The sequence below is a fragment of the Cryptomeria japonica genome, chromosome 9, assembly GCF_030272615.1.
Source record: "Cryptomeria japonica chromosome 9, Sugi_1.0, whole genome shotgun sequence".
Lineage (NCBI taxonomy): Eukaryota > Viridiplantae > Streptophyta > Pinopsida > Cupressales > Cupressaceae > Cryptomeria > Cryptomeria japonica.
This window is the reverse complement of record NC_081413.1, coordinates 682,483,169-682,495,203: the sequence shown is the minus strand read 5'-3', so window position 1 is coordinate 682,495,203 and position 12,035 is coordinate 682,483,169. Positions and strand designations below refer to the sequence as shown.

The 12,035-nt window shown below is 36.5% G+C and overlaps 1 protein-coding gene across 2 annotated transcripts in view; it reads right to left on the bottom strand.

Annotated features, from left to right (window-relative positions):
- Positions 1-12,035, bottom strand: part of LOC131073977 (DNA cross-link repair protein SNM1) — a 51,302-nt gene that overhangs the window by 26,856 nt on the left and 12,411 nt on the right. For both annotated transcript variants that reach the window (XM_058010512.2, XM_058010513.2), the window contains exon 6: positions 3,138-3,204. In XM_058010512.2, coding sequence (XP_057866495.2) covers positions 3,138-3,204 — 67 coding nt within the window. The remainder of the gene's footprint in view (positions 1-3,137; positions 3,205-12,035) is intronic.

Below are 12,035 nucleotides of genomic sequence, written 5' to 3'. Positions count from 1 at the left end.
AAGAAAATCATAGTAGGTCAGGGGGCTGCTGATTTATATTTTTACCAATCTTTGGGTACAGTTTGAGTTGCCTAGGACCATTGTCTCATTGAGAAATTCAATCTGCTTGTGCAAGTTTTCAAGCACACTGTGTAAAAGAACAAATACCTAGTTGAAGAGGTCCCAACACTTTCTGTCCAAAGCCAGATTGTCAAACAAACAGTTAATGGAACATTCATGTGTCTCTTGAGGATACAATAGAAGACATCCAAGAACATGCTTTAACATTCATGCAATAGACCAGTGCATATATCCACTAACAAATCTTCCGTTGAAGCATATTTTTGTTAGTTGCCTCTTTACACTTTCAATGTTTTTATGGACAGCTGAAAGAGGGTGACAAAGAATTGAATTCTGAAATAGCAAGGATTAAAATATTTGTTATCAAGATCAATAAAATTCATCTTTTAACTGCAAAACAAGCACAAGGCATTTCAAGCCAAAAATAAAGGTAGCCATAACAAGTAAAAAAAATGAATTTATTTCCAGCTAGGGACAAGATATGGCTTTATTTGAACAAAGATAGACTCCAAGGTCAAGCTAAGAATTCTAAATCTTTGAGGTATGGAAAATTTGGGATAATAGATCAAACTGACGATAATGCTTTCAAATTCAACCTCCTCCGTGTATGAAAATGCATTCAACCTCTCATATTGACGTATGGTACAAAATTTCAACCGGATTGACTAGTTATAATAGTTCACTATCTCTTTCATGTAGTTCAATAACTTAACCTGTAAATTTAGTAACATGTGAGCCCCTGTGAGCCCCCACATTTATGCAAATCATGTTACATAGCAGCAAATCATAAGCAAACAGAATATCATTTCCAAATATGCAAACATAGTATTAAAAGTGCAACATTCATGATCAAAATGTTATAATGAACAGATTTAAATTAGTTAGTATGAGATTAGCAAGAAATCAGTTATTGAGTACTTTGCAGCTTGAGCAAATCCATTGAACACTAAGTTATTAAATGCATTCCTATGTGCCTCAAACACATCCTCTCATCAGATAAGCATCAATTATTCAGAACCAGCTATACAGTTATAGATTGTCTATGAAGAAAACAAGATTTCAAGGTTATAAAGATAGCAAGACATGTGAGTAAAATAGAAAGTTGCAAAAGAATCTTACGTGATAAACAAAGCTCACCAATCAAAAGACTTGAGTTTTAACGAGGGAAATACATGGAAACATACTGCCTTCTTGTTCCTTATGATTTCCTCACCTTTGCCCTTCAAATATTGATATCGGTAAGAGAGACCTAAATGCATCATCTTATCACTTTTCATCCTCTCATCAGATAAGCATCAATTATTCTAAACCAGCTTTATGTTTAATAGAGTATCTATGAAGAAAACAAGATTTCAAGGTTATCTAAGTCGCAAGAGATTTGAGTCAAATAGAATGTTGCAAAAAAATTTTGCTTGCTAAAAAAGGGGTCAACAATGCCATTGTGACGTGTGAGCCAAAAGACATTGAAATCAGTAACAGAGGCCTACATGTATCAAATTATCTTTTTTACTATACATCTGGTCACATTCCAATACACATTTTTTGTATGCTTTGAGTTGGAATCTTGGATCATACATCTTCATGTTAAATTCTTCAAAAATATAAGGTTTCTTCCTCTAAATTTACAAAAGGGTCCAGTTTATTGGCATGTTTTCTATATTGATGATGTCAAGAACCATTCTACAGTGGCAGCAATGAGTCTCATGTCATGACTGTGTACATAAAAACAAAAACATGACCAACATAATTTTTTAAACTAAAACTATAAAATCAAAAAATAGATGACATAATGCTCAGCATTTCCTTTAATTCAGTTCTGGTAAGAAGGTTAATGTAGATGTCTTAAAGCTATTCTTCAAGAAGTTTTCATGATATTTCTTAGCAGATGGGGAAGGGTGCTATGTGGATTTGGATTACACTAACGCTTCACTAACCTATGAATTCTAGATGTGTGATGAACTGTTTACAGAAGCTCAGGGATCAAGAAGCAGTTTTAGGTTTCTACTCAGTAATTAGAAGGTGTTGAGATGGTCAGACAGCAGCTTGATAGCTTTTGTTAGTCTCTTGTATCATATGTATGGGCTGTGGCATCCAGTCACGGGTTGTATCATCCGGTTGGACCCATTCTCTTATTTGTTCAGGAATTGGCAATGCCGGCTTGATGTAATTAAAGTTCAATTTAGGAATTTATGAGCTACAACTGGAGGTTTTCTTCCTAGTTCTTTCCTGCCGGTATGCTCTCTTGAACCAGGATTGACGTAATCTCTTTTTTATTAATTAAATTTCTCGGCTACGGCCCTTTATGTATTAAAGAAAAAAAAAATAGCTGACACAATTAATATAGAAATAGAACATATGAATATAAAATAAAAATAGATAACAAGACAAATATAATTATGGATATAAAATAAAAATAGATAACAAGACAAATATAATTTTATTTTACTTTATCTACTTTGTCAACAACAAAAAAAAATACATATAGTAAACTAATTATTTTTTTTAGTAGAAAAGTAATTATTTATTTTTTAAATATAGAAACATCAAAATTTTAATATATAATAATGGCTACAATTGAAACTATTTAAAACAAAACAAAAGAATTATTGAAATAATAGATGGTGGCTTTTCCAAAACTAAAAATAAGAGTTACATACAAAAGTAAACTAGCTTTTCAAATAAGAACAAAGTAAACAAAGTAGATAAAATTATATAATTCATAACTGAAAACTGAAATTTATTTATAAATGTAGATATGTGGTAAATAAAATAGCTCCAAAGTAAAATAAAATAACTCGAAATTGATATTTCTCAACATTTTTTAGATAGATGTATTTAAAATATCTATACTAATAAATAAATTCATTTTGACTTTTTAAACAAGGTTGAAATTGTAGATTCTATAAACCAGACCATATAGTATTATTGTAATACAGTTGATCATACTCTCAGAAACAACCAGGCAGTGCCCTCTAGTTTGACGTTGGGTATGTAAAAATACACACGAGAAAGAGAGTTAATAAAGTACTACAGGATGAAGACTTCAAATGTCGTAAAAATGTGTCCATTTAGCATACCTGTAGGTCGAAAAGCCAACACTGATGTGAACTGCGATTGGAAGGTTTGTGTGTATTGCTTTAATTTCTGCAAATAATGAGCACACACAAATTACTTTGACTAATGATGTTGAAGACCAATAAATATGTGCCTATCTACTCTCTAAGCATTCAAAAGTATTGAAAAACAAATATGGCTCAACAGATGCATACATAAAAATGAACTTATCAAGGTTCTTTTTCTAACATGAACACCACGTGTAGGCCTAAATAAATCTACTTTCTTTACTTCGATCTCACCTTACATAGGGTTTGCCAACATTACTTTTGACAAAACTAACCTTGTTTGGCAATCAACGTCATCCTATCAAAAATAAAACCAATAATGGAAAGACCTATTAACTGTCCAAATAAAACCTTTTATTTTAAAATAAATTCTCCCATTACAAGAAATTTAAAAGCAGCACCCAAATTCTATCAAGCATTAAACAAGAAGTGCTTCTGCTGATAAAAGTAAGCCCTCATCATAACACAGAAATTGCAAGCCTTGGACCATTAGCATAACAATTAACTATTAATTTTCTTAACCTCACCTAACTCTACTTGAACTTGTGCTGGCACTTTCATGACCCATCCAGGATATAATTCAGAGGCATCTAAATATTTTCACAGTATAGAATCAAACATGATCCTTTTCACATGGTCCCTTACAGTGGAGCACATGATGGACTCTTTTCGATTTAAATTTTATTATTCAACATATAGCTGCATTGTAATCATTATTGATACTCTACTAGGGCTCTTGATCTTTAGGGCTCATTCAAACTGTCATCACTTAACTTATTATGGTCATCATTTTCATATGATGCATTGTATCATTATGCCGAGAGGCATCTACAATGAGATTAATGTCAATAAACAAAAATTTCAATTTTGAAACAATTTGACATGCAAATGACGGGTAAATGCATGAAATATGTCATCTTTTGGTTTTTGTGGAGGTGTTATTTTATTACTCCGAATAAAATAGAACCCTTGCCGCTTGTCTCCAACTATATGAAACTGTTACATTCAAATGATAGTGGAAGGGTGCCATAAAATTTAAAAGGGAACAATCAATAAAATCAAGTAGCATTGAGAGGTTAGTGGAGGAGTGGGCTTGGCATTGTGAGTATCTAAGATTCTAATGATTCTAAATTCCAGGTTCATGCTGTCGTTTTAGATAATGCTGGTACATACTCAAGCAACTCTATTATTATCCATATTTTTGAAACTCTTGTATACTAATAATATTGCTGCAATCAACAGATTCCCTTCTATTACATGATATCTCTTGGCATAATTTACCTATATTTTTTAAATATAGATATACTAGTCTTAAATCTCCTTCATGAACATGATTTTCATAAGATGTATTAATCCACTGTTTTGGACCTATTAAAAAATAATAAATGTGCAATCATTAATGAAAAAGTGGGCAAACGTCAAGAACTTAATAACAAATGATATTTAATTGTGCTTGAATAGGTGCTCAACATTATTCCTCGTATCTCCAAGAAAGTAGCATTAACCCTGCTGGCACTTACTACTCTCCCTTCTAAAATTTCAAACTTCATGTAAAGTAATCTTCAAAAGGATGGGATATAAGAAACTAACTTTAGAAAGGCAATGTTTGGGCAGAGTGAGGTGAGATTCTCACACATTTACCCATTCAATCTTTCTTTTTTATTTTACGCATGATCCGTTCTTCTTGTGGCATTCTTTGTGGGTTTTGTTTTTGTTTCATTAGAAAAAAGTGAATTCTCCTTAAACACTGGTAACTGTAAAAACTGGGCTCAGGTTATATGGTGGCTAACATCCAACAGCAAACCACTCAAAATCCAGAGAAGGCATAGATAATGTTTCATCAGAGGAATATGGAGACGAGTGGGGTAGGGAACATAAGGAATATGGAAAAACACCCAGACAGGCACGCTAGTACCATGCAGTTTACTATACCCCACAAAGAAACAAAACCCTCACTCATTTATATCAGCAGGGGTTTTAGAAATACTCTTGCACTTTCAAAAACAACGATGCATGCGAGTCAAAGAATCAAGCACAAGAGAGAAGCTAACATTTGTAAATGCCAAGCAATACATTTTACAACAAAGGCAGGCAAAAATAGCAAGAAAGTTAAAATGTTTGAGCAGCAAAACAATTGTCACAATCCTACATAATCTCACGAGCAATACTCGAGCAGCAACCAGCTCTAAGGCAAAACAAAGGCAAGCAAAGCCACCTGTAGGACAAGAAAACAACGAAAACCAGCTAGAGGTAGTGACACAACAAGATATTGAATCAACTCAGCCAGGGAAACTCCAAACCCAAACAGGTTATGTTTTACAAGGAGTAGGCAAAAACAAATATAGCCCAAGGTGGCATACTGAAAATCACCATATCAAAAGCAACAAGGGTGTGAAGCGGCAGGAAATGGAAACAAAGCTAGAGGCTGAGTATGAGGACAGACATGATCAGCACAGTCCTAATTCCACTCCGTTAATTTGGTCCTCAAATCTGTATATTTGTGAGCTAATGGGTCTAAATAGGAGACTCAAAGGCTTAGAGGTATCTTGGCAGATGATAGGTAACAAATGGTAAGAGATCATGGCTACCAATTAAAAACTTACTCATGAAAACAAGCTACTTAAAGATGAAATAATCAAATAGGTCAACAAGAAATTTTGACCATAAAGCAAGAACTAAAACAAGTAAAGAATAGGAATATCCCTAAGTGTTGACGTGTATTTTGTACACTGCCTAACACAGAATAAAATACCCAAGGGTACCTTATCCTCTCTTGAATAAAACCTCTGATTGCTGAAGATGTCGCAAAAAAGGATCAATCAGGATGACTCCAAGGTTCTTTAATGTAGGGTCTCTACGTGTGGATAAGCACCAGTGGTCGTTGTGAATGCCGTTTCATCAAGGGGCCTTACGTTTCCGTACAGGAACAGAATTTCCTAAAACTAACAATGTAGCTGAATATGAATCCTTGATTCATGGGTTATTGATGGCTATCAAAAAGAAAGCAAAAATACTGCAAGTATATGGAGATTCAGAAATAGCTATAAGGCAAATCAGGAGACAGTACGTCTGTCATGACAAAAGGTTGACCAGATACCGAAATCGAGTCTGGGACCTTATTGAGAGTTTTGAAGCCTTCAACATCAAATCTATATACAGGCATCAAAATCAAGTGGCTAATTCCCTTGCACAGGCCGCCAGTTCTTTGATACCACTAGCAATGGAAGGATTAAAAAGGTTCACGGTGGAATTAACATCGGTACCTTCAGTCCCGGATAACATCACCAATTTTCAAGTTTTCGAAGATGACAAGCACATACTGGATTTCTTGACCAACACGGATGTCTTCCTAGCTCAAATCATTGATGAAGAAGAAGCCGAGGGAGCAGAATTGGATGCTGAAGGAATTTTGAATTTAAAGACTAACACTATTCCAAAAGGAATGGTGGAGTTAGAAAGAATTTTTGATCCCGACAAACTGAAAGAGATGAAAAACCACAGCATGGAAGGAAACATGTGCGACACAATCAACGTAGGTGATGATATGCAAGTTAAGAATGTGTTCATTGGAAAGACCTGCACCGCACCAGAAAGAAATGGAATCCTGAGAAATATGAGAGATTTCCCAGATGTCATCGCATGGAGTTATGAAGATCTCAAGACTTATGACACCGCAATTATCACTCACACAATCCCTTTGAAGCCAGGAAGCAAACCATTTAGGCAGAGACAGAGGCCAGTTAATCCTTTATTGGAACCCCTGATATATCAAGAAGTTAAGAAGCTGCTCTCAACCAAAATCATCTTCCCAGTAAGGCATTCAACGTGGGTCGCCAACCTGGTTCCTGTCAGAAAGAAGAGTGGAGAGATCAGATTATGTGTTGATTTCAGAAATCTCAACCGAGCTTCAGAAAAGGACAATTATCCGCTACCATCGTTGGATGAAGTGTTGCAGATTGTCAATGGGTCACAGATGATGTCTTTTCTTGATGGATATTCAGGATATAATCAAGTTTTGGTCGAGCCTGAAGATCAACTAAAGACTGCTTTTACTACCAAGTGGGGAACATTTGCATACAAAAGAATGCCCTTTGGACTTATCAATGCCAGGGCCACATTCCAAAGAGCCATGGATATCGCCTTTAGAGATTTAATTGGAAAATGCATTATTATATATATGGATGACATCACAGTTTTCTCCAGGAAAAGAGAAGATCATGTGGATGACTTAAGAAGTCTTCCAAAGGTGCAGAAGGTATGGGGTATCTCTCAACCCGAAGAAATGCATATTTGGGGTAACAGAGGGAAAGCTTTTAGGACATGTCATTTCAGAAAGAGGAATCTCCATCGATCCTGAAAGAGTAAAAGTTATATCTACTATCAATTTGCCAGCCAGTAAGAAAGAACTCAAATCATTCTTCGGCAAGATCAACTTTGTTAGAAAATTTATCACTGGATTTGCTGAGATAGTCAAACCTTTGAACGAAATGCTGAAGAAGGATGCAAAGATCGAATGGTCGCCACGAGCCAAGAGGGCATTCGAGGAGATAAAGACGGCAATTGCAGAAGCGCCAGTATTGATCAGTCCTGATTACCTCAAACCCTTCTACCTGTATTCCTTCGCTTCTGACTACACTTGTGCCGCTATTCTCACCCAGAGAAGTGAAGAGAGAGAGATAGAGAATAGCAGTTAGAAGATTAGAGCTTTTGAGAAGAAAGTTATTTTGTAGCAAGATTGAGCATTGAAGAAAGAATTTCAAGCAATTGTTGTCTATGTTGACTTTGAGATCAATAAAATATTGAAGTTATGGTGTTTTATTGCAATTCTCGTGGTTATCTTCATGGTTGTTTACTTTCTTGAATCATTCTCAGTCGAAGTAGTGTTTAAATTTGAAGGACTAAGTGTTGAACTTGATCTTTGGTGAGATTCACATTCCAAACCACTAGCTTCTTACTGATTGTAAGGACGCCTTGTGTGGTCAAATGGAAATATTTGGATTGCTTAAACCTTCAATCATTATTGAATTATTGATATGTACCTTCATGGTAGTGTCTATGATTCTTGATGATTTGAAAATCAATAATCACCTTAGAAGATCGCATCAATCTCAGTAGAGTTGTAATTCCTTGGCAATACTGAAATTGGTCGGATCTTACCAAGTCTAGCCTACATTGAGTCATTCTTAGGATTAGATTAGGATTCATCTCTTGCAAACCCTACCTTTTGATCTTTTTGAGAACTTGTTAGTTTTAGGAAATTCTGTTCCTATACGGAAACGTAAGGCCCCTTGATGAAACAGCATTCACAACGACCACTGGTGCTTATCCACACATAGAGACCCTACATTAAAGAACCTTGGAGTCATCCTGATTGATCCTTTTTTGCGACATCTTCAGCAATCAGAGGCTTTATTCAAGAGAGGATAAGGTACCCTTGGGTATTTTATTCTGTGTTAGGCAGTGTACAAAATACACGTCAACACTGAGGCAGCGGATGAGAGAGACTACTCACATTTACAAGAATATCAATCAGCAATAGCAAACATAGAGGTCAAAGAAGCTAAACTAAAGGAACAATTGGAAAAGGCGTAGTCATGGGCACAAGTGGCAAAAGAGCCAACAAAGAACCAAAGAGAACTTGTAGAGAAGCAGGTCAAACTGCGAATGTTGGAGGAAAGAAACTAACATGATAGAGAAGTAAATATAATTAAAGGGCTAAAAGACGGTGGGAAGGTCAGCACACTAGCAAGCAGAATTGAAAGAATGATGTAGGAAGGCAATAATAGGAATGTAAGAGCAACCCTGAAAAGCATAAAGGACATGAATAGAATTTTAAGAAACAAATGATTTCTTAAAGGTACACATTACTACATTGATGAAGTTTTAACTCCATCACAATTAGAAGAAAGAAGTAATAGGAGAAAGTCGTATTGGCAAGAAATGCACGTAGCAAAGTATGGTTGTGCAGAGAGAAAGCCCAGATCAGCAACAAAATAGCACATAGGAAATAGAAACGCAGGGCTCCCCAAGAACACATCACAATGGTAAGCTAGAATTGCAAAGGTTACCCTTGGAGGAGAGGTCCTGGTTTAGGGCCCATAGCAGAGGGAAAAGTCATCATTGTCCTCATCGAAACACATGAACATGAGGGCAGTAAGGTTATGAATTTTGAGGGTTACAAAAAGATTTCAATTTGGAATGAACTGACCAAAAGTGGCAAGGATCATGGGGGTGTGACAATTCTAGTAAGAGAGTCTTAAAAAAGGAAGATCTAGGTAACCAATACATACGGACAAAAATAATGTTTAGAGAATCCACAATTTATCTTGCTATGTGTTACTTGCACCGCATGGCTCAAAATTTTATAAGAACAACCTAGACAAAAAGGACCCATATGCAGCTTTGACAAAGAACATAACAGCATATAGCACCATAGGAGAAATCATTTTTATGCCTTAGAAATGAGGAGGGAATAAAAGACAACCCTTTATGGTTAGAAGAGGAAGAGAATCAAAAGTGGGAAAGAGACTCCCACAATGAAAAAGGAGGTATCATGCAATACAGGGTAGAATTGTTGGGAATGTGCAACCTATACGATCTAATCATAAGCAACGGAATAAAAGCACGGCCAAGCGCAAGGTGCATTACATGTCAAACTTACAATAGGCAAAGTGTGGTGGATTATGTTATATGTTCTCAGAATCTGATGACAAGGTTAACAAAAGTAGAGGTGAAGGACTGCCATATAGAAATGAAATCTGATCATGAGCTGTTATATGTAAAGATCAATATGTAGAAGGTCACAACAAAATCAAAAGAAAGAGGCTCCTCAAGGCATAATCCTTTTGACACATGAAAACCAAGAAATTTTTTGGACAACACATGAAAACACTTACAAGGAATAGGTGATATTGGGATGGAGAATATAAACAACAGAAAAATAGGCTAGTTCAAATTGATAATCCACAAATCTTTTAGTTTGTGCAAAAGGTCTAGGCCTAAGAGAGGCAACAAAAACAACTTTCCAACAAATTTGTGGTATGGTGAAGACTGCAAAGCAACAAAGAGAATATTCAAAATCCATGGAAATAAAAAGGAATATGAAAAGCTAGTGAGATTTAAAAAAGAGGATCACATGCAAGCAAGATGTAAAGAACTAGTTTTTTCTAGGGAAACACAACCTGAGAGGCTTCTGGAAAGAATCTCAAATAAAAAGCATAACCAAAGAAAACAATAACACAAAATTCGAATGGCTGGAATATGCAAAGGCATTGTATGAGAGAATTCAAGATAAAACGTCCCCCAATAATCAATTAAATGGCTAAACTTTTCTCCATGAAAGACATCAAGAAAGGAATTAAAAAGTTTGCAATGGGTAAAGCACAAGACATTGATGGCTTACAAACAAATACATAAAATGGGGCATGGATGCCCTCACACCACACATCAAAAAAATATTTAAAGGGGTCATTGAGCATGGTTTTCTAGCAAATTGGACAACTAGTGTCACCATTGCCTTACTCAAAAGTGGAGATGTCAACAACCCTTCAAACTACAACACTATAATGATCTATTCTCTTTTCAGAAAACTCTTCGAGAACATGATAGAGCATCAACTCAATATTTGGGCAGAAAAGGAGGGAAAGAGGACAAAAGGTCAAACAGGTTTTAGGCCTAAATACTCTACAATTGATCACTGCATTACCCTCAAACACTTAATTGAGAAGATTTGGGATAAACAAGAAGAATAGATCTACTATTGCTTTGTCAACTTCAAGAAGGCCTTTGACACTATCCCTAGAAGCAAAAAATGACGTAGAATGGAAAAGTAGGAATTCCATACATGTCTAGAGTTGCTGTTCTATACTTCTACCACATCCCCTAGAAACCCCTTTATTTTCTTGTGAGACTCTTAGTCCCATTGTAATTTGGAGTAGGGATGGAACTTGTATTTGCAAAACATTGTTGGTGTGTGTGCATGAGGGTGTGGGTGTGTGCGTGTGTGTGTGCATGGGTGTGTGTGTGTGTGTTGGTTGTGAGCTCTTGATGTTAATATCTACGAAACCCGGTGACGCGTCCCCTACCTGAAAACCCCCGTCCCAGTCCCGGGGACGTTTCGGGGACTTGGGGACGGCCAGGGGACGTCCCCCCCCCGTCCCCAAATTGTCAAAATTTTGAGGGGACGTCCCCGAAACGGGGGGACGGCTTCCCTAGCTGTGGGGGATGTCCGTACGTCCCGGGGACGGCTGGGGACGGATTGGGGACGTCCCAGCCGTCCCGGGGACGGCCAGACGTCCCCCACATCTAGGGCTAGGGAAAAATATTAAAATAAAAAGTCGTATTTTCAATTTTTTTTAATGATGTTTTTTGCGTAATTGAGGGAGTGAAATATCTCATGAAGGGTTTTTTGCCAATAGAAAAATAACACCTGACGCCTATATAAAATAATAAAAGTATTTTTGGCCTCGCGGGGCGCTGCCCCTCGACCCCGCCCTGTATCGCGACAGGGAGCGCGCAAGGGGCGCTGCCCCTTGACCCCGCAAGGGGCGATGCCCCTTGACCCCAAGTTGGGGGCGCTGCCCCCAAACCCCCGTTGAAAAATATAGGGGGGAACTGCGCTGATGGAAGTAGTGAAAATTTAACCTCTGAGTCTGATTAGGCTCCATTATGTATTTTATTTCTTTAATATCTATTATGATATGCATATTGTCAATGTGAATGAATTGAAATTCTGAATTATGAGTGCATATTGAGTATTGAGTCTATTGATAATGTTGTATGTTCGATGTTTGCATTCTAAAATGTTTTCATAGTATCATACACATGCTATATCCATGTTTTCATATGAATATA